The 21649-nt window shown below is 38.4% G+C and overlaps 1 protein-coding gene across 5 annotated transcripts in view; it reads right to left on the bottom strand.

Annotated features, from left to right (window-relative positions):
• Nucleotides 1-202: 202 nt before the first annotated feature.
• LOC136836294 (protein mono-ADP-ribosyltransferase PARP12-like) overlaps nt 203-21649 on the bottom strand; it is a 40591-nt gene continuing 19144 nt past the window's right edge. The window contains exons 1-4 of one of the 5 annotated variants that reach the window (XM_067100366.1): nt 10265-11278; nt 5779-5884; nt 4434-4537; nt 203-3195 (exon numbers count right to left, since the gene is read on the bottom strand). In XM_067100366.1, coding sequence (XP_066956467.1) covers nt 706-3195; nt 4434-4537; nt 5779-5884 — 2700 coding nt within the window. In that variant the 5' untranslated portion in view covers nt 10265-11278 and the 3' untranslated portion in view covers nt 203-705. Of the gene's footprint in view, nt 3196-4433; nt 4538-5778; nt 5885-10264; nt 11279-18749; nt 21567-21649 lie in introns of those variants that run through there. The other 4 variants (XM_067100367.1, XM_067100368.1, XM_067100369.1 and 1 more) reach the window with 4 other exon arrangements.

Raw genomic sequence — 21649 nt, 5'->3', positions numbered from 1 at the left:
TGCATCGGTTTGATTTTACATCTTCATGTAACTTTTCGATATTCTAGTAGAAACAGACATTCAGCACATGTGGTTAAAAAACAATTCATCTGTCAGTGGACTGGTTTTTCATTTCGAAAGCCTTATAAAAAAAAAAAATTTTTGACTTCACTTGAAAACTAGTTTTTATCTAAATATTTGCTAAGTGTAACTGAAATTCAAATATATTTTATTCTTTATACATATTACAACAAATTAAGATAAAATACATATCCAAACAGTATTCTGATATTAAACCAAATTGGGAAAGAGTTTCTTTAACGCCATACAGAAGAACCTCGAAATAAGCATTCCTTTGGAATTGCTATTAGGGAAGGATAAACACTGATGCAACAGTACGAAACATCGACCGTTCTTAAAGACATAACTTGAAAGGACGTTATTGATAGGTGTATATGTATTCATTTACTTTTGTATTTCTTGTCAATACATTCAGTAACAGGCATAGGTTGCATATGCATAACAAGTACATGGCACATAACGGGGTATATTTTACACGTTTAAAAGTATATTGAGCAATGCAAAGAATCATAAAAAATAAAAGAAGAAAAGGCATGCTCAGTTTTTTAGTTTTCATTCAAGTGCGTAAATTCAAAAGCTACTATAATAAAAATTTATTTGGCAGCACATGTGAGCGTCAAAGAAATCCCTGTTTAGACACACGGCTTACTTCAAGGTGATAATGTACTCAGGATAATATTCTTGCTTATCATATTTCACCACAATTGTATTTCGATCACCAGTTGAATCATAGGGAAAACCCGTGGAGGGATTAATGGGTGGACGTGCCATGGATGAATTGCCACTGGTGATGGATCCCACGGCAACAAGTGCAATAAATAAATACCTATGACCCAACCTGTCAACCCCACAATACCCAAGAGATGTGGCAGATTTTGGGGAAAAATATGTCCCTCTGCCATATGATTGGCCACTACTTGTTCCATGAAGTCGCCAATCAAAATTTTCAGCGCATATATTTGAAACAACATCTGGTTTTGTACCATGGAACAACTGTTGAACATCCACCATCTGAATGCTTCCATAAACTGCAGTCATTTCCTTTACTTTGTTCTGAAAGGCCTTATACAAATAAGGATTCTGTATCCTTTCAATTTTCACAATGTTGATTCCACCACAAAGTTTTTTCACATTCTGAAATTCTTGAGAAGTGGGTGATAACTCTACACGCCTGACACGTTCTTGCGGTTGCATGGGATCCCATGTGGCAGGAATATCAGATGATGAAGATTCTTTATTAATAGGTCTTCCACCTTTCGGCTTCAGATGTTGCTGAGGTCTACGGCGGACTTCGCGACTAACATTTGTATTCAAGTTTGTTTGTTTCATTACGACAAAATCGATTTTGTAATTATAGCTTGCATTTCTAAAGTTTAGAGGTGTGCCTGGATTTTGACTGTAATGTTTTTCTATATCTTTTGATGTGACACTACTAACAAGGTTCGTCTCTCCAGCAGTATCAACATTTCCATACTCAACCCATTTGCTGTTTTTGTCCAAGAAGTACCACTGATATTTGCTTGGAGGAATATCTTTTCCATTTATTGTCTCTGTGCAGAGCCTTCGTAAATACATTATCTTAGAGCAATCAGAATTGTGCAATATCATAGCTGCAAAATTTGCTTTCCATTTATCTCGTCCCATTAATGCAAAAAGACCATTCAGAGACGGCTCCAGCTTACCGGGATCCAACCTGGGAAGAGCGACATCATCATTGTCAACACTGCAAAATGAATATTCTAAAGCCTCTACAAGAGGCCTAGACAAATTAAGCCAATTTGTTCCTTGTTCACTTACTTGCCAGTGAAAATGTAATGTGGAATGGACGCGCTGACAACCACTTGTCTCGTTGCGACACCTGCTTTCCACTGAATAGTAACATATCTCTGCTTTCATTGTATCTCCGTGATAATCATGAGACCATACTGTTTTCTGTTCTGATTTGGGTTTTTCTGAAACAGATTTAGATTTTGACTTTGACACTTGATTTTCAGGAAGCTCAATGCTTTTCTGATCATTTTTCTCAATATTATTTGATCTGTTGCCATCTTTTTCTGATCTGTTCCTGGCACCGGAAGCATTATTACCATTTTTTCCTTTTTGCGCACTGGCAGCAGCACCACTTTGCTGCCTTGACTCTGTCTTAACATTTGAATTCTGTCCTTGAGCTGAGTGACTTAGAGCTGGATTTGCCTTTAGAAGGGCCATGATCACATCTCTTGGGGCTTCATTGGTTGAAATACCGATCTTAATTAACAACTGACAACATTCCTTAGCCAGAATATTATGGTTAAGCTGACACCCTGGACGTGTGCAATTGGTGCGGCCTACTACAAAACTGTGACATATATGGAGGTCAAAGCAATCTTGCCTGTTGCATCCCATTCCATTATAGTCTTTACATACATCTAGCTGGCCTGTGCCATAACCTTTCACTATCACAGACTGCAATAATTTCCGTAAATTTTGAACAGGTACTTCCCTTATATAAAATGAGTTCAGAATATGCTTGTTATGATCAGTAAACCATCTATGACCAAGTACACAATTTTTATCATGGCACCAACTAGTTAGATATTGTGGGCAGATGTGGAGATCATTGCAAGAAGACTGATTTTGACAACCTTGAGAACCAGAATGATCTTTGCATAAGCCAATTTTTGGACACAACACCACAGTTTCTTCACGAAGTTCAAAAATATGACCGAATGATGCAACAACTCCTCGAACACTGGAGGGATTCATGTTTTTTCTCTCCATTAACTGTAATAAACTTAAGCTAAAGGGTGAGCACTCTGAAAGGACTTCAACTAATTCATGAGGATCAATACCTCCCTGATAATCACAGCCGCTTGGGGGTACAGTTTCACTCCCTTGTGAGGAGCCAGAGTGACTGTATCTCCTGCTGTGGCCTCGAAATCTATGATTACCAGGTTGCCTTCCTCTGTTCGGCACACTATTTGACAAACCTACTGGATTTTCAAAAACCCCTTCAAAAGATGAAGAGTTGGCTCTGCCTGAATCTTGGTTTCTACCTTCACCAGAAAAACTATACTGTGATTTTTCAGCATGGCCACGATAACTGTGATATCTCCCGCCTCTTCCAAATCCTCTCGAAGCTGGCTGTCTAGAGTTCTGTTGGATGGAAACAACTGTGAGAACAAGTCACAAACTGACAACTTTACTCTTTTAAAGTAATTATTCTTAATAAAAAAAAAAATAGGGTTGCATCCTGTAAACATAATATTTGCAGCACAGGAACACGTCAGTCATGCATGAATTAGCTCATTAAAAAGCTAACCTTGCAAAATTGCAAAAAATTAAACTTACAAGATTGTTTTCCTAGGCACCACTAACAACAGAAGCCATACATTTTGCGTTACAAGATAAAACATATGGTAGAGTATGTCAACATTAGTTCTTTGACTATCTTTTTATAAAGTACACGAAACTTCATAATTTTCATTACCACACTTGCACCAAGTCACACATCTCTCCATAAGTTTAATATCAATCATTTCATTTTAAAAACCTAAGATGAAAAATAAAAGGAATTACATAAGCTATAACTTTTACTTTGTACACCTGCGCTATAAGGATCGCTCAAATTTTTAATTTACCGAAAAACTTCCCCTGTCTATCAAACTGTTGACTTAGAGGGTTAACAAGACGAAGAAATTCACTAACTAAACTTACTGGCTCTACTATTACTAACGACACATATCGTACTGTACAAAAAGTTCACCTCACCAGCTCAACATACATACCCCGCAATTTCCTTACTTCAAGGGTGACTAGTTTTACTCCCGTCTACTTCAAACTCTTATTTGTCCACAGCATTTATACAAGGTGTACTCTCCCTTGCTTGGAATAACTTTTTCTTTCCATGTTCCCTTTCTCACATTTTCTCTTGAGATACTTCTTTTCCTTAAGAAAAAAAAAGGGGGGGGGAGCCCACAAAAGTCTGAACTATATGCGACCTAGATTTCTATTGTGCTCAATAAACCTACTGTACTTAAAACTGCATAGAGGTCATTCTGAGGGAATATATGTATATAGTTTTTTTACAGAAGTGAAATAAGATGTCATGGTTCGCATTTAATGGTCGGAATATAACCATCAACCAAACGCCATCGCATTAATATGCATTAATCAAACTAAGGTACCAAACTATGTATATGCAAAATGATGACACTATTCGCATACACAGAGAGACGTACTTGCATACAGGTACATTCTGTACAACAAATACTCACTCACTCAATCACACACACACACACACACACACACACACATATATGATCAACATCATAAAGTTAGTGACTCAAAAGTTTCCAAACAATTAACACACTAGAAAATAAAACTTGAACTACCTCAGCACTCCTAGGCCTCTGTAGCTTTGGTTTCTCCCTCACAGTCATGGCTTTTTCTGTCGGGTCACTGAGGTCCTCCTCAAATTCCATCTTGGTGCCCCGCACTTGAATGAACAGGAAGCCAATTAGCAGTAATCAGTTAAAGCCAGTTAAGAAGACTAAAATGAATGAACGAGAATGGAGAGTCTTGCAAAGGTATGAGTAAGGCTCTCTTCTGTTGGAAATACAGTTTCAGAAGAAAAAAAAAAGTATAATTGGGGAAGAGCCAATGTACAGAGAAAATTTTGCTGCATCAATTGTTGCTACAGGCTGACTGTTGAGTCAGTTGAAGGATGCAGTGGTGAGAGAAAAACAAGGGGGAAAATCTAACCTTATTATTGACTTGGCTGAATCTAACATGAAGATATGAATAATTTCCCCCAATATTTAACAACTTGCACTTTTCTCTTGGCTTTATGGATTATAACTCCCCAATACAAAATTCACTTATCTGGTACCCAAATCACCAAAAAAAAAGAAATAAAGTTTAGTTGAAAATTTAACTGCTGGTCTTGGAATGTATTTTATTTTTTGCAAGATAAAAGCTGATTTTCATACATAATAACCCCTGATTAAAGTTTAAAGTTTACTTCCATTAATGGATATAAAAAAAATCTACAAGAAACTACTCCACATAATCCTGTGTAACTCATAATAATTAATAAAACCATCAACATTAACCAAACAACTATATTCAATGTTTCATCTACTGCACCAACATATGAGGATAAGCGTCTCAAGGTCAGAAGTTCAAAGCGTATTTTTGTTACGCCAAAAAAACAAATAATCTGAGAAGACTAAGGAAAATTCCGTCCTGTAAAATTCAAAGTATCTTTCAATGATAATTTTTTTTCCTACTATGAGAGGAATAAAATCAATAGATGAATAAAGTACAATCTTCTTCTTCGTCAATACAAAAGAATATTTTAACAGTCAGTGTGTGTGTGTGTGTGTGTGTGTGTGTGTGTGTGTGTGTGTGTGTGTGTGTGTGTGTGTGTGTGTGTGTGTGTGTGTGTGTCCACAATGACCTCCTTAACTTCTCGAATTCGTGGTGCTTTTTTGGATATGCTTTGGAATTTGAAGCAATTACGTGTGTGTGTGTGTGTGTGTGTGTGTGTGTGTGTGTGTGTGTGTGTGTGTGTGTGTGTGTGTGTGTGTGTGTGTGTGTGTGCACTTGCTGAGTCTGTATGAATTTTTGCTCCACAGATTAATGACAATGTTGGCTACCTTTACAGGAACACTTAATTAACAGTACTGATGTAAACGATAATGCTTCTGTAAACAAGAACAACATATAAATACTTACTTTGCTTGACCATCTCCCTAACAGCCATGGCTGTATCCTGAAAGTGTTCAAAAGCATCTTTCTCCATTTTCTCACTACTGCCGTCCTTTGCTATGTCTCCGCTCATCTGGAAGCAAGAAGAAACTTTTGACGACACTTTGAATTTTCCTGAATATACAAAGGCGAGTCTTTACGTGGTTATACTTCCAGCACAGCTGAGACCGGCTCAAGCTTAGAAACAAGGTTTCAAAATAGGCGCTCTTCCTCCCTAGTAGAGGGGGAGTGGGTAATTCTCTTTAGCAACAGGACAATGTGGGGTAGCAATAGGGGGATTATACTGATTATACTATCAGGAAAATGCGTATTATTTTATTTTCAATTTCAAAATTAAGCATTTGTTCCTATAAGAATACGCATCCTCTTTATACGGAGATCCTTAGAGGGGTGGAAATGCTCTAAAAATTATGGATGTCTAAGTGTTACCTTGTGTGTCAGTTCTTTGTCCCGTAGATGAATGGGGGAAACTGGCTGTCAATGCACAGTTTACTATAATATTACAATTTTCTAATGTACAGTTCTCCCTGATAATGTTTTCTGTTGAAGAGCAAAAAAAAAAAAAAAAAAAAAGTAAAAGCATAGTAACGTTACCTTACCTTCGAAATTTACCATCAAAGTACATATAAATTTCGTTCATATGTTTAGTTTTCAGAATGTTTATTGATAAAAGTACTGGGGAAGTTTCACTATCATTTCACAAAGGTGCTTTAATTTTCACTTTTCAAGTTTTACAAGGAAAAGCAAAAGCATAGATGAAATATATGCAGGGCTGGAAACACCTGAGAGGGGGAGAAAAAATCACAGAATTGCAAAGTTGAGGGACAAGTTCAAGAAGAGATAGCAGAAATATTTGAAACACCAGTTAAGAAAATCCTAGAAGAATTCTTGAAAATGGAGTTTACAACATTGGCGTGACATGTAACATTTGCATAAAGGAGGTAAAGAAGGCACGAAAGCAGATGAAGTTGGCAAAAATTCCAGCAAACGTGGAAGAGCTTGGAAGGCGAATGAACGGCCATGTTGTGGAACCTAACACATAAAATATACAATCAGGAGGATACCAAAAGAACAAAGAAAGCTTTATTAAGTTTCTCTGTAAAGAGAGGTGTCATTCAGGATTGTGTAAATTACAGAGGAATAAAGCTAATGTCTCACAACATGAAAATCTAGGAAACATAACAGGCCAAAGGATTATAAAAGAAACACCTTTAGATGAAGATCAGTTTGGTTTCATGCCAGGCAGTGGAATTACACAATGAACAGCACATAGTATTCACAGACCTGGAAAAGTTACATAAAAGAATCCCATGTCAAGAAGTTTAGAAATGCATGCGAGCAGAGGGAACACCAGAGAGGTATGTGAGGTTGGCCAAGATGTGTGTGTACGAGCAAAAATACAGGTTAGAAGCAGTGTTGGTCTAACTGAATGGATACCACTAAGATCTGGTCAACATCTGGAATCTGCTTTTTTATCTGATTATGGATGTGTTATCTCAGGTTAGGAGCAGTGTTGGTCTAACTGAACGGATACCACTAAGATCTGGTTAACTTCTGGGATGTGCTTTTTTTTTTTTTACCTGATTATGGATGTCTCAAGGAATAAGATATCAATCCCCTTGGTGCATGCTGATAACATCATGATATGCAGTACCAACAGAAGGGTAGTGGAGTCAAAACTAGAGCAATGAAATAAGGAACTAGAAGATAAAAGGATTAAAGATCAGCAAAAAGAAGACTGATTACCAAAAGTTCAATGGAGATCTGGACTCCGGGATTAGTCCAGAAGGGGCATGGCTGAACAGAGTAGGAAAAGAGATATTTTGGTTCAACAGTAGCTGGAGATGGAAACTTGGATGCCTAAATAAAACCGAGTGCAGGCTGGGTGGAAAATTTGAAGATACCAGATGTCTTGTGTGACCACAGTATCAATATAAAGGAAAGTATGACAGAAGTGAGACCAACATTGATATGAGACCAACATTGATATGTGGAGTTAACACAGTAGGTAATGAGAGTAGAGGAGAAGAAATTGTAATGAGAGTAGAGGAGAAGAAATTGGATGTGATAGAGATGAAAATACTTAGATGTTTGTATGGAGTCAACAATTATGATAGGATCAAGAATGAAAGAATAAGAGGAACTATACAAAATGGTAGAACTATCAAAGAAGGTCCAGGAAAGAAGACTGCAGTGGAATGGCATGTGAAGAAAAGAGGGGAGGCATGTGATGGGGGCTGCGGAGTGATGCTGTCGGAGGTGCCAAGTGGGAGCCAGACCAAAGTGAAGGTGGATGGCTGTTGTTAAAGGTAAGAGAGACAAACTGTCAGATGACGACTGTGATCGTGCCAAGCGTGAAAGCTGACAGAGGCACTGACCTCACACACAAGTGGCAGATGATGCTCACAAATAAGTGTGTGTGTGTGTGTGTGTGTGTGTGTGTGTGTGTGTGTGTGTGTGTGTGTGTGTGTGTGTGTGTGTGTGTGTGTGTGTGTGTGTGTAATTATGATTATAATAACAATGACTTCTTGAATTATTCACACTTTCTGGATATGGTTTAGATGTTTATTGGTCATTCATAATTTGGATTCATTTTTGTATGTGTGCTTCAGTGCCCTCTTCTTGAATTCGTCACACTTTATGGAAACACTTGTCACTACAAAGCCTTAGATCCAATTGCAAGAAATATAAAGTAATCCCGCTAACAGACATCATAATTACTTCACACTCTTGCACTTGGATCTAAGGCTTTGTAGTGACAAGTGTCTCCATAAAGTGTGACGAATTCAAGAAGCGGGCACTGAAGCGCACATACAAAAATGAATCCAAATTATGAATGGCCAATAAACATCTAAACCATATTTTTCCCGTACTGACAATAAACAGCAAAATATCAAAATACCACAACAGCCACACACACACACACACACACACACACACACACACACACACACACACACACACACACACACTTCAGTAAATCAAACGTAAATTTACGTGCTATTATTGTACATTGGAAAGCTCCTATTATCAGTGCGTTGATTTCAAGAATGAAGTGATACGCTTGGTACAGTCAGCGTCAACAGAACTGTCCAAAATGTCGGTAGTATTAAAGATCGCTGTTAACCAGATTTAATGTTTCAGACTGTAAAGGGTCTGGTAGACAACTACTTTTATTTGCTTGGAATACAAGTTCAAATCTTATAAAGCGAGAGTGGTTGGTTTAGAATGAAGCTGACTACATGAGAGAGAGAGAGAGAGAGAGAGAGAGAGAGAGAGAGAGAGAGAGAGAGAGAGAGAGAGAGAGAGATTTTTAATCATGGTACGATTTATATCAGGCCGAGTCAGAAATCTTCGTACAGACTTTGACGACATGGCCTGACGTCTTCCCATTCCTTTCCTCGTGACTTAATGTGCATAACGCTCAGAAATTATTGTTCTCATAGTTCAACTATGCATATTTTCCGCCTTCCTGACTCATCGCATCACCAAGAAACTCGATTGATCTGCTGAAGACTGTATTTACTTCAGCTAACATCTTTCTTCTGTTACCCATTTCCTCAAATGACCTTTCTATTAAGTGCTTTGCGGAGCCTTGAATTATTTCCTCTAGCTTCCTTTTCATAGTTACCTCTCCCTTAAACTGGGGTGGCCCAAAGGAAAAAGACAACTGTTACTACTACATTTATAACTAAAAGGTATATTATGTATGAGGCTCTACAGGGAACTTCCACATTAACTGCTTCACAAAACCTAGCAGAAAGCTCAGTAATAGTGAGCTGACCCATCTGTCTTGCACAGGCGTGTGTGCTTCTTCAACGCCAAGGCATTACTGTCCAATACTCTTTCATTTGGTTTACTGGGCATTTTCTACTGGTTCCTCTCCTACTCCATCTTGGCGATTATGTATTATATCAATATCTCTGCAACCTCTCGTCCTCCATTTTCCTAACATTACCAAGCAATCTCACTGACAAACTTTTTACCAATTTTACGAATCACATCTCAAAGGCAAGAGGCTTTTTCTTGCATGCATCCACACTTCACTTTCACAAAGATTTGGATCAACAACCACTATCCAACACCGATGAGATACGTATCTATCATTCTTTTACCTACCTACCTACCTACATACAGTACATATACTGTATGTCTCCATTCTATCATGAGAATACTTGCTTTACATGTTAGTGGCTTTCCAAATGTGTGCTTATAGGTTTAATTCTGTTTTATAACAAATTTCTTTGTTAAAGGATTCAGAGAGAGAGAGAGAGAGAGAGAGAGAGAGAGAGAGAGAGAGAGAGAGAGAGAGAGAGAGAGAGAGAGAGAACGTTCTCTAGTAATTAACATTGCAAGCGGGAGCTATTACGCAATTGTTAACAAGTCACTTACATCTTACACAATTATTAATCTATTCAACAAATGACACAAAACAATTAAAACAACAACCAACCTTTAAAAAAGTCGTGTCACCGACAAGTTCGTAGTTTCACAATGAAAAACTTATTTCGCAGAGAACCGATTAATGAACTAGTTCGTTCCACTCGGACTTCACTCCGCGGTGTCACATTTAGAACAGACTTATACGTATAAGCAGGCGGAAACGGTGCATACACACTCAAAATACTGTCCAATGTAAGCTCGAGACGAGTACGACGCTGTGCTGCCTCGTCAACTCGACTGTATCTGCTTCGTAGTCTTTTAAGGGTGAGGGCGAGCAGTGGCGGACTGAAGGCAGGCAGGCTTTAGGTGGGGATGGGATTCGGGTATCCGTCGACGGGGGTGTTGGTCCGAGAGTGGACGGAGGGTGCCTGGCACGAACCCCACCAGTGCGGAACACGTATGGACGGAGTCGCCCAACCAAGTTTCGTCCGCTCTTTGTAAAGACGAGCACTCGTCATGACGTGTCTCGCTGCTATCCCCTGCTGTCAGTTTACCGTATATCAAGGAAACAAAAGCTGCAACAGTAAGAATGACCGCTTAATACCAGTAGCACAAAGAGCATATGCTATTATCTACCCTAGCGTAAATTTGTTATTGATTGATTTTATTTTCAAGTTTTATGTATGAATTCGAGCTTAAGCAGCAAGTATTTTTTTTTTTTTTTGGCAAGTACCGGTGAGAGAAGGAGCAACCACGGCCGAGGTGAGCCAGCCAGAGACCGAATCAATGGTAGCTACGACTTGATGTGTGACGCGGCCAAACTTGTATTCGTCTTGTAGACCCGTCCGCAGTCACTTGATGGAATTTGCCCTTTCGTGGGACTGCGTTCGTTGCGAGTACCGCATAGCGAAAGACGCAGATGTGACGGCAACTAATTATACGCATGTCCTTGAAAAATTATTAATATTTACACAATAAGGATATTTACACTTTACACAAATAAGGATATTTACAGCCCCGTTCTGTTAGGTCGATCTCCTTTCCTCTACTCACGCACCAACGTTAAAAGAATATTCCATCGTATAACGAACAATGAGCAAGTTGGATGGAAGTGTTGTGACTAGTCTGACCAAAACGTTTTTGACTAATGACGTCACTTCCTATCTTGATTATCATTAAATACGCTCTGTCATGCTGTCGGTGTTCGTTTTGTCTCTATTTTTCACACAAAAATAAAATAATCGTGCAGCTAATGCATGAATCACACGTAAATAATATCTGTGGGCTTGAGATAAACAATTAGGTCAGTGGGCAGTGACAGTGGCTCCAGCGGTATCGAGCGGTAAGCGGAAAAATGTTAATACATTTATTTGTTTAAAGACGGATAACTCCGACAGTTTTCAAGGTAGACCGATGAATTCTGTTGCATGTTGCAGCTGATTGCTTATTCTGCACAATGGCATCAAAATTCTACCCCAAAATAACTATTGTTTAGGTGAAATAATTAGTAGAAATTACGAAATACGAGAAAATTTTGCACTTTTCCACCCCCAAAAATTTACGGAAAGAAAACCAGTTGCGATCAAGTCTTGGTTTTTTGTCCAAAGCATACCCGGATAAGTTGTCTAGTTAATACAGTGCAAAAAAGCTGTAATTATGGAAAGGAAAATATGAAAAAATAATAACAAAGTAACGTTGCGTTTTGCGCAAGGAAAGTGAGTCACCCACGGGATGTGTGCGAAAAATGTTTATACCTTTTATTGTTCAAAGACAGTGGCGTAGCTGGCATTCCATCAATGCTCCCCCCCCCCCAGGTGGGACCAAGATAGTATTTGGGTGCCAAAAAAAAAAAAAATTACACGAAACTAATGTACCATTTCTGTAATTAATAGAATATACTGTTCTCGAATGCATACATCAATGTGATTGATTAATTGTGGGTTATCTGGCGTCACAACTACCAGGGCCACCGACGCCGATATCAATGTGAATGAAGGAAAACAATAGTACTATTAATTGGTAAGCGTGTAATTGAAATGATAGAGCTCAATTTTCAATTAATTTTCAACTCTTACTATATGCTAATGTATCAACTTACTATATGCTAATGTATCAAATACTGTAATGTAAATTTCCTCACAACCTTATATTCAACACTAGACTAATTTCTATTATCAAGTTTTAATTTTCAACTATGGTATAATATCCTTGTCATGTAAAATAGCTCTTATCATTAATAACACAAAGGACTTAGACCTTCCAATATCTCTTCAAAATCTCAACCTAACTGCTTTTTGACCACCAAAGGGTTAGAGTTCGGCTACCAAGGGATTTTCAACGGGGGGGGGGATGGGGGGGAGGTGTCAAACATCTGAGTTGGGGGGGGAGGGGCCCGGCCGCCCCCTAGCTTCCCCATAGCGACGCCACTGTTCAAAGGCGCCTAATTCTGACAGTTTTCAGTTCTGTTTCATTTTGCAGCTGAACGATTACTCTATACAATGTCATAAAATTCCCCCAAAATAACTTATGTAGGTGAAAAAATGAGTAGAAATTACAACACTAATCATTTCACCTGTGCTAACTTTGTCACTGCTACTGCATATCTAAGTTCTTCATTGGAGGGGTGAGTAGAGCTCTCGGCTAGCAAGCTGTTGGCCTAGCTTTCGACTCTCCGACTGGCCAATGAAGAATTAGAGGAATTTATTTCTGGTGATAGAAGTTCATTTCTCGTCATAATGTGGTTCGGATTCCACAATAAGCTGTAGGTCCCGTTGCTAGGTAACCAGTTGGTTCTTAGCCACGTAAAATAAATCTGATCCTTCGGGCCAGCCCTAGGAGATCTGTTAATCAGCTCAGTGGTCTGGTTAAACTAAGATATACTTACTGCATATCTGTATTTTTTAACAGTTTAGCTCTCACATCAGATACACCACTCATCATTTATGCAGCTATGCTACACAAAGAACATTCATCTCAGCTTCTAGTTTTGTTTTTTTCACATTCATCATCTATATGAACTCAATCCCTTCATATATGTTAACCTTGGCTTCCCTAGAATTTTGAGTGTCTTTCCGATCTTTTGTACACACTGTCAGTTACAGTATCTCCCAATATCTATATATCAACCATTTCCATTCTTTCACTATTCACATTCATTGCCCAATCTTCTTGGTTTTTATTTACTCTCATAACTATTCTTGTTCACATTCGCTCTCATTTTTATTCTCTTGCATACACTTTCTAACTTTATCACTATTTTCTGCTCTTTCTTAATCATACCTGTATCATCTAAACACATCAGCAATTTGACACCTATTCATGACCCATTTTGTTAACTTGTAACTTTGGAGCTGTATCAAATGCACCTTCTCTGACTTCTTTGATATACCTAGTGATGTTATATTCCTTTAATTCTTAGTCCCTCCTCCACAGATGAACAATTATTCAATATATCCCCAACCTTTTGGAATATTTACGCATTTTAACATAATTTTGAAACCAATGTCAGGCACGCAATCACACGTTCACGACTTTATTCTTCATTTCGCTTGAAATTCCATTACCACCTGAAACCTTTCCAATCTTCACCCTCTTAATTGTCCACTGTACATCCTAAACAGTGACTTCCACATACATCTGAAATGTACACTGACCAACTCCACTGTTGTGTCATTTGGTTCTGCTTTTTTGTGGCCTTCAAATTCAAGAGTAGCCTAAAAATACTTTTTGTGGCCTTCACATTCAATAATAGCCTAAAAATACTTTCAGAAGATGAACATTATTCATATGGAACAAGCCCAAAGGGACCACTGACTTGAAATTCAAGCTTCCAAATAATATGGTGTTCATCAGACAGATGTAACAGTAGGTAATGGGAAATACAGAAAGAGATCAGCTATTAAAAAAAAATTAAGTAACAAATTAATAAATTAATAGAGAAAAATTTAAGTAAATTATTAAAATACAAGAATTGTTTTAGGGTAGTAATTCATTGCATCTTCACCTAAACTTTTCAAGTTCGAATTGCACGACATCCTTAGGGAGACTGTTCCACAGTCCAATGGTGTGAGGAATAAAGGACCCCTGGAACTGAGTTCGACAGCAAAGCATATTTACTGCATATTAGTGTTGGTATTAGCGAATCTGGTTGCTCTTGGCAGGAAAAAGGGATCAGTGATCAATTGTGAAAGTGAAAGATCTTTGTTAAAATACAACTTATGAAAAAAGGAAACAGAAACCTACCACGAGCCACTCTATTTAAGAGATAATCTTTGGCAAAAGGGTACATCCACACTGGAGAACAATATTCTAAACCTGGTTGCATTGATTTTATCACTCTGTTGTAAATATATGAGGCTTTTCGTACAATACCTAACTTTCGTGTGGCATTTGCTGACACTTTATTAGATGTTTCTCAAAAGTAAAATGTGATTCAAAAGTTACACCAACAATAGTTAAAGCTTCAGACTCGTTGAGCAAAGTCCCATCCACCTGAAGGGGAGGATGGGGTGGAAAATCTGTACGAATCTGCTAATCATTAAAGTTTTTGCTTTACTGGAGCTCAGGTTCATACCACATGAGCAACACCATTCACTAATCCGCTCCATTTCATGACTGAGACTAAAGTCAACATCCTTTTTCATAAGTGGAGACTACTACACCCACGAGTGTTGCTTCATCGGCATACTGAACAATCTTGTTTTCCAGGCCAACAACCATATCACTTGCATACACTAAAAGTAACAGTCGACCAAGAACAATACCCTGTGGAATTCCCGAAACAACAGGTCCAGGTTTGCTAAAGATTCCATTAACAGCAACTTGCTGCTGCCTACTTGCATGGAAATCTTGAAGTAAACCTACAACATATCCACCCACTCCAAGATTCTGAAGTTTATAAATAAGTGCTTGTGATTCACTAAATCAAAATCAGCACTAAAATCTATTTGAATTACTCCACACTCAAAACCTTTACCAAGGTTCACTTGCAAATGGCATATCAAATCTAAAAGAACATTGCAGGTGCCTAACTGCTTCCTATATGCATATTGCCTATCAGCTAACAGTCCTTTAGATTCTACATACTTACAGAGTGACTTAAGAATAAGTTTTTCTGTGACTTTCTGTGACTTTGGAGAGCACAGGGAAAATAGAAATTGGCCTGTAGTTGCTGCAGTCTGCAGATATGACACTCTTTGGAACAGGCACTGTATTACTAAGATTGCGCTCATCCACAAAGATACTACATCGACCTAGAAATCTACAGAATCTACTAATCTTGGGAGACAACATGCTAGAAACCTTTTTAAAACACAAAGGGAAGAAACTATCAGGATCTGCTCTGCCCCAGCTATCAAGATTATCCAGAATTTTCTTAACATCCCTAGAGAAAAAGCAAATATTGTAAGAACAGGTTAAGGATGATACGTATCAGGGAGAGAGAAATCCTCAGCTGACTGCTTAGCTTCAAAAGCTCGGGTCCTGTCTTGGATCCTCTTCAGAAACTATCTCTGTATTTGCAGTTACCAATCCGAGGCCCATTTGCTCATACATTAGGCTTCCCTATGAGATGACAACCTGTTCTCCCAAAAGTACTAGCTCACGTTAACTCTTTATTTTTCTGTCACTTTCCTCTTTCAACTAGTATATCTGTGCTCCTGTACATCTTTACACGAGTGTTCTTGTCACGAAATCTCTCTCTCTTTAACCCTCATTTCCTTATCCCATCACATACTTTTTCAGCCTCATATAACCAGAAGCAATAACATTCCCATGAATACTACTTCTATACTATCCTGATTTTTGTGTCCAGCCCAGACCCATATTTTATACATTTTCATCTCATTTGGTACTAGCTGACCAACCCGGCACTGCCCAGGATAACTCTGAATGACAACTGATAAAATCTCTCTCTCTCTCTCTCTCTCTCTCTCTCTCTCTCTCTCTCTCTCTCTCTCTCTCTCTCTCTCTCTCCCCTCTTTCTCCTCCCTAACACCCATCTGCTCTTTCTCTCTCTCTCTCATGTTTTCCTTCTTTTTCTCCCTAATACCCCTTCTACTTCCTCTCCCTCCCTCTAACTCTCCCTCAGTCTTTCCCTCTTTCTTCTTCCTAACACTCACTCTACTCTCTTTCTCTCTCTCTCGATTCCTCTCCCTCTCACTCTGTCACCCCCCTCCCAACCCCCACCCCCTTTGGTGCCATTGATGTCTTACCCCGCAGTAGTCTTTTCCAGATAGTAAGTCATATGTATACAGAAATTAGGTATTATAAATTTGTCAAGTTTGATTAGTTACTAAGTTTATGGGCAGAACCAGCCCCGTTTCAGGGAAGCCCTTCCCTTCCCACCCCCAACCCCTTTGATGCCCTTTGGTGCTATCTTACCCCCACAATGCTGATTTCTAGATAATAAGTGATATGTATATGAAATTGCTCAATGCGTTTCGGAGTTATGCTGGCACACACACACACACACACACACACACACACACACACACACACACACACACACACACACACACATATATATATATATATATATATATATATATATATATATAGAGAGAGAGAGAGAGAGAGAGAGAGTCATTTCACTCTTGTCAAACTACTTGCCTGATTCAGATTCATAGCCACAGTTTCTCTATTACATCTGTCTAGAAATTTCTTTTTGCCAAACAATGATCGAATGTACCTCCAATCACTCCTCTTCCTACTAACTTATTCATCAACTTGCTCTTCCACCTACTTAGTACTAACAGTGTCTACAGGAGGAGATAAACGGCACTGGAAAGGCAAGATGTTGAAAATAAAAAAGCGAAGAAGGGCACAGACATGCGACACGCACAAACAAATCTCGATTAGGTGAGACGAAAGGCCAACAGACTACTGACCAGTACATTGCTGAGAGAAACATGGAGGAGCTACCCCCATCTTAGGTCATAGGTTAAAATGCCCGATGGGCTTTTGTTTTTATAAGTCAGCAGACAACCACAGTGTGTCATGGAGCTGAGTGCTCCATCTATGAAAGCGTAGGTTCGTATTCCCGTCAGAACAATTAAATTCTATAGTATTTGTTAATAATCGAATTTAGAAATAATATAATGGTGCTGTATTTCCCTGCCTTCCTTTCGATGATACTTTCTCTCTATCAGGAGAGAGAAAGTTGACTTATTACGTAAACTGACATTATAACGACTATGGTTATGGTGGAGCAAGAAACAGCACAGTGATTAGGATCATTGATGGTGGAGAAAGAAACATCACGACTACGATTGTCAGTTGCAGGGAAGGAAAAGATGCACCAAAGAAATTAACATTGATAATGGAACAAGAAACTTCATAACAACTTTGATCTTCAATGGTAAATAAAAAAAAAGAACATCACAGCAACTATTATCATCGATGACAGAAGTAAGAAACATCACAGGGATTACGATTATCAATGGTGAAGCAAGAAAATAGGCATCACAGGAACTGCGATCTTCATTGGTGTAACATGACATGAAACATCACAGAATAAAATCAATAAGGCAGCAACTTCGATCATTGATAGTGGAGCAGGAAAAGAAACATCCCAGCAACAATGATCATCACAGGCAGGACAATAAAAGAATTATCAGTGTCTATCATCATTTATAACAGGAAAAAAAATCACAGCAGCTCTAACCATTGAAGGCAGAACAAGCAGAGAAATATGATATTAACTATGATCACCAATGGTAGGGCAAGAAAAGAATTATTAGAGATTATAATCGTCGATAGTGGACGAAGAACTGAAGCATCACAGCATGGCAAGAAAAGAGTTATAACTGATTATAATCACTGATAGTTAACCAAGAAAGAAGCATCACAACAACTATGATCATGGAGGCCAGGAAAAGAAATATCAGTGACTATAATCATTTATAAAAAAAAAAAAATCACTTCAACCATGATCACTGATGGTAGAGCAAGAAGAGAAACATCACAGTAACTGTGATCATCGATGGCGGGCAAGAAAAGAATTATCAGTGATTAAAATCTTTGACAGAGGACCAAAAGAAGCATCACAGCAACTATGATTATCGACGGCAGGGGAAGAAAAGAATGGTCATATTGAATATAATAATACTGATAGCAGAAAATGAAATATGACGGCAACTCTGATCATTGATGGCAGAGCAGGAAAAGGAACATCACAGCAACTATGATCACTGATGACAGTGAGAAGAGAAACATCAGGGCGACTATAATCGTCGATAGTGGAACAAAAAAGGAATAATCAAGCAATTATAGTCATTGATGGTGAAGCATGAAACTAAACATCACAGCAAACATGGTCATTGAACGTAGGACAAGAAAAAGAATGAGCACTGTGACTATAATCACTGATAATAGAGGAAGAAAAGAAATATCACAGAAATTATGGTCATCAAGAGCGAAGAAGAAAGGAAACATTACAGGGACTCATGATCATTGACTGCGGAACAAGAATGAGAGATATGGAGAATGGATGTTGGGTGAACTTAAATGTCAGCAATATGGATGAGCATCGGTAGCAGGAGACAGAAAGTTCCCAATAAAAGTAATTATTTATTCAGAAAATTCATGAAAATTTCAACAATTTTCCTCTAATTATACAGCATACGTATTTCAATATATGAGAACAGAAAATTTAAACCACATAAACTCCATGGCTTGCTCTGGATTACCTTACAGAATAAACACAAGTTCATAAATGTTGCCATTATCATACATGAAACTTATGACAAAGTTAGAAGATATTCAGGGTAGTATTCCTGTTTATCATACTTAACAATGATACTTGGGTTCGATACACTATCCACAGTGGAATCAAAAAGAACTAAAGTTTGCGGATTTGTTGGGGGTCGAACCATTTGAGAATTTCCTCGAGTTACAGTTCCCACAGCTACACGTGCAATAAACATGTATCGTAAGTTGCAGCTATCAGGACTGGTATAATTATAAGAGTAATCAGCATTAACAGCAAAATATGACCCACGGCCAAAATTCTGACCTGACTTGGTACCATGAAGTCTCCAGTCAAAGTTTTCAGAGCAAATGTTATGTACAACATCGTGTGGTGTTCCGTGGAATAATTGACGAACATTAACTTTGGACTCATCTTTGTATACTGCCATCATTTCTTTCACTTTGTTCTGGAATGCTCTCCAAAGGTAAGGATTCTGCACCCTCTGAACTTTCAGAACTTTTGAAGTTGAGATTCTTCCCCTTATAAGGCTAATAATAGTTGTATATTCACTGGATGATGGTGCCAATGTAACCAGACTTACACGCACTTCCGGTTGCATTTTTTCCCATGAATCTGGCAAATCAACAATTCCTTTCTTCCTCTTCTCTTCTCTTTCTTGATCCTGAAGGTGAGGATATGGTCTTCGGATTATCTTCCGTGTTGCACGAGTGACAATGTTCATTTGTGTCATTGACTTGAAATCCAGCAGGTAAGAAAACTTAGAATTGATAAAAGGCATTGATGACTTTGGATCTTGTAAATACTGTTTTTCAATGTCATCTGAAGTTATACTACTGACTAAATGGGAGGCTCCAGCAGTATCAACATCACCATACTTAACCCATTTATTATTTTTATCTACAAAATACCATATATATGATGCAGGTTTTACTTTCTGCCCATCAGTATTTCCAGTAGTCAGTCTGCGAATGTTTAGGGTTTTTGTTTTGTTGTTATTGCTTATTATCATTGAGTTAAAATCTGCTTGCCAACTTTCACGACCCATGAGGATAAATAAGCCACTGACTGAATACTCTAAAGTGGCTGGGTCAAGACGAGGTAACTCTGCATTTGAATTTTCAGGGTCACAGAAAGCATACTCTAAACAAGCAACTTGATCTGATCGCAGGTTCAGCCAACGGGAATTTTGGTCTTTCACTTGCCAATGGAAATGTTTTGTGGCATGCAGGCGCTGACAACCGGTTCCTTCATTAGGACAGCTGCTTTCTACTGAGTGATAACATATTTCTGGAACAGGGACATCACCTTGAAGGTAATGGGACCAAAAAGTTTTGCGAATTTCAGGTTTTATTCGGACTGGATTCATTTTAGATTTACTCTCCATTGGTGACTTGACACTTTCCACTGCAGTTCTCTGTTTGTTTGTTTTTGAACCACCTGTTCTTGTTTTCTTTTCATCAGTCTCACTGTCATTATCGCTTTTATTTAATGAGCTTTCATTTTCTAAATCTGAAGAATCTCTTTCTTTTCTGTTGGTATTCTTTAATTTAGTATTCTCCTTAACTTTGAACTGTTCTGAGCTATGCTTGGTTTTCTCATCTTTAGCAATATTTCTTATGGGGGCATTATCTTCATCACTGCCACTGCCAAGGAAGTCTTTATTCTGTGCCTTGGATGAACTTTGCTCTTTGTTTCTAAGAGAAGGATTTTTATTAAGCAGTGCTACTAGTATATCCCTTGGTGCTTCATTGGTTGCTATTCCATGTTGCTCTAGCAACTGTTTACAGCCAGGACTAAGAAGGTCATGGCTGAGTGGACACATTGATATTTTACAGCTTGTGAGTCCAGTTACAAAAGTGCGACATATGTGAAGGGAAGAACAGTTCTTATGATTGCATCCTTCTTTCCCATTGTAACTGCTACAAACATCAAGAGTGCCAGTGGAAGCAGGAGTAGCACCCTGAAGTTGCAATAGTTGCTGCAGTGTTGGAAATGGAAGTCTTTCTAGAAAAAATGTACTTAACACTGGATCATTGTGGCCTGTGCGCCATCGATGGCCAAAGACACAGCTCTTTTCATAACATACATCCATGACATATCTTGCACAAATATGCAACTCTTCACAAGATTCTTGATTTTGACATCCTTCATGATTATTATGACCTTGGCATAATCTAATTTTTGGTCTCAGCGCTATTTCCTCAGCAATTAATGTAAAAATATGAGGGAACCTATAGGCAACATCTCTTACTGCTGGTGGAGGTATATTTCTCTGCTCTAGAAGCTTCAGAAGACTACAAGAAAAATTCTGGTAGTTAGCTAGGACCTCAGCCAAAAACTGAGGTCTGACTCCACGAGAGGGATTATGCCTTGTCATCTGCTGTTTAATGCTGTCTTCATGAGCATCTCCCTGCTCTGGATGGTAACGATGCATGCCATGGGGAGTAAATCCTGAAAGTGGACCTGGGTATCTTTCTCCTTGTGAGCCTCTTTTGTCTCTATGGCCTCTACCTGGACTAAAACCTCCTCTTGAATTCCAGCCTTTATTTGGGTCTGTATAATAATCTTGATAACCTTGTTCTGGAAGCCACTGACCTCCCAAGTCTTCAAAAGGATTTTGAAACCATTTCTGCATTGGACTTTCTCTTCCAAAATCCACAATCTGAAATACAAGAACAATTTTAATAAGATACTGCTGAACTTTAAATGTAGTAAGTGAATACCCCCATACCTATTTTAAAAGTG

This window comes from Macrobrachium rosenbergii, chromosome 56 (assembly GCF_040412425.1).
Source record: "Macrobrachium rosenbergii isolate ZJJX-2024 chromosome 56, ASM4041242v1, whole genome shotgun sequence".
NCBI classification, from domain to species: Eukaryota; Metazoa; Arthropoda; class Malacostraca; order Decapoda; family Palaemonidae; genus Macrobrachium; species Macrobrachium rosenbergii.
Note: the sequence above shows the minus strand (reverse complement) of the source record. Positions and strands in the feature narration are given on the sequence as shown.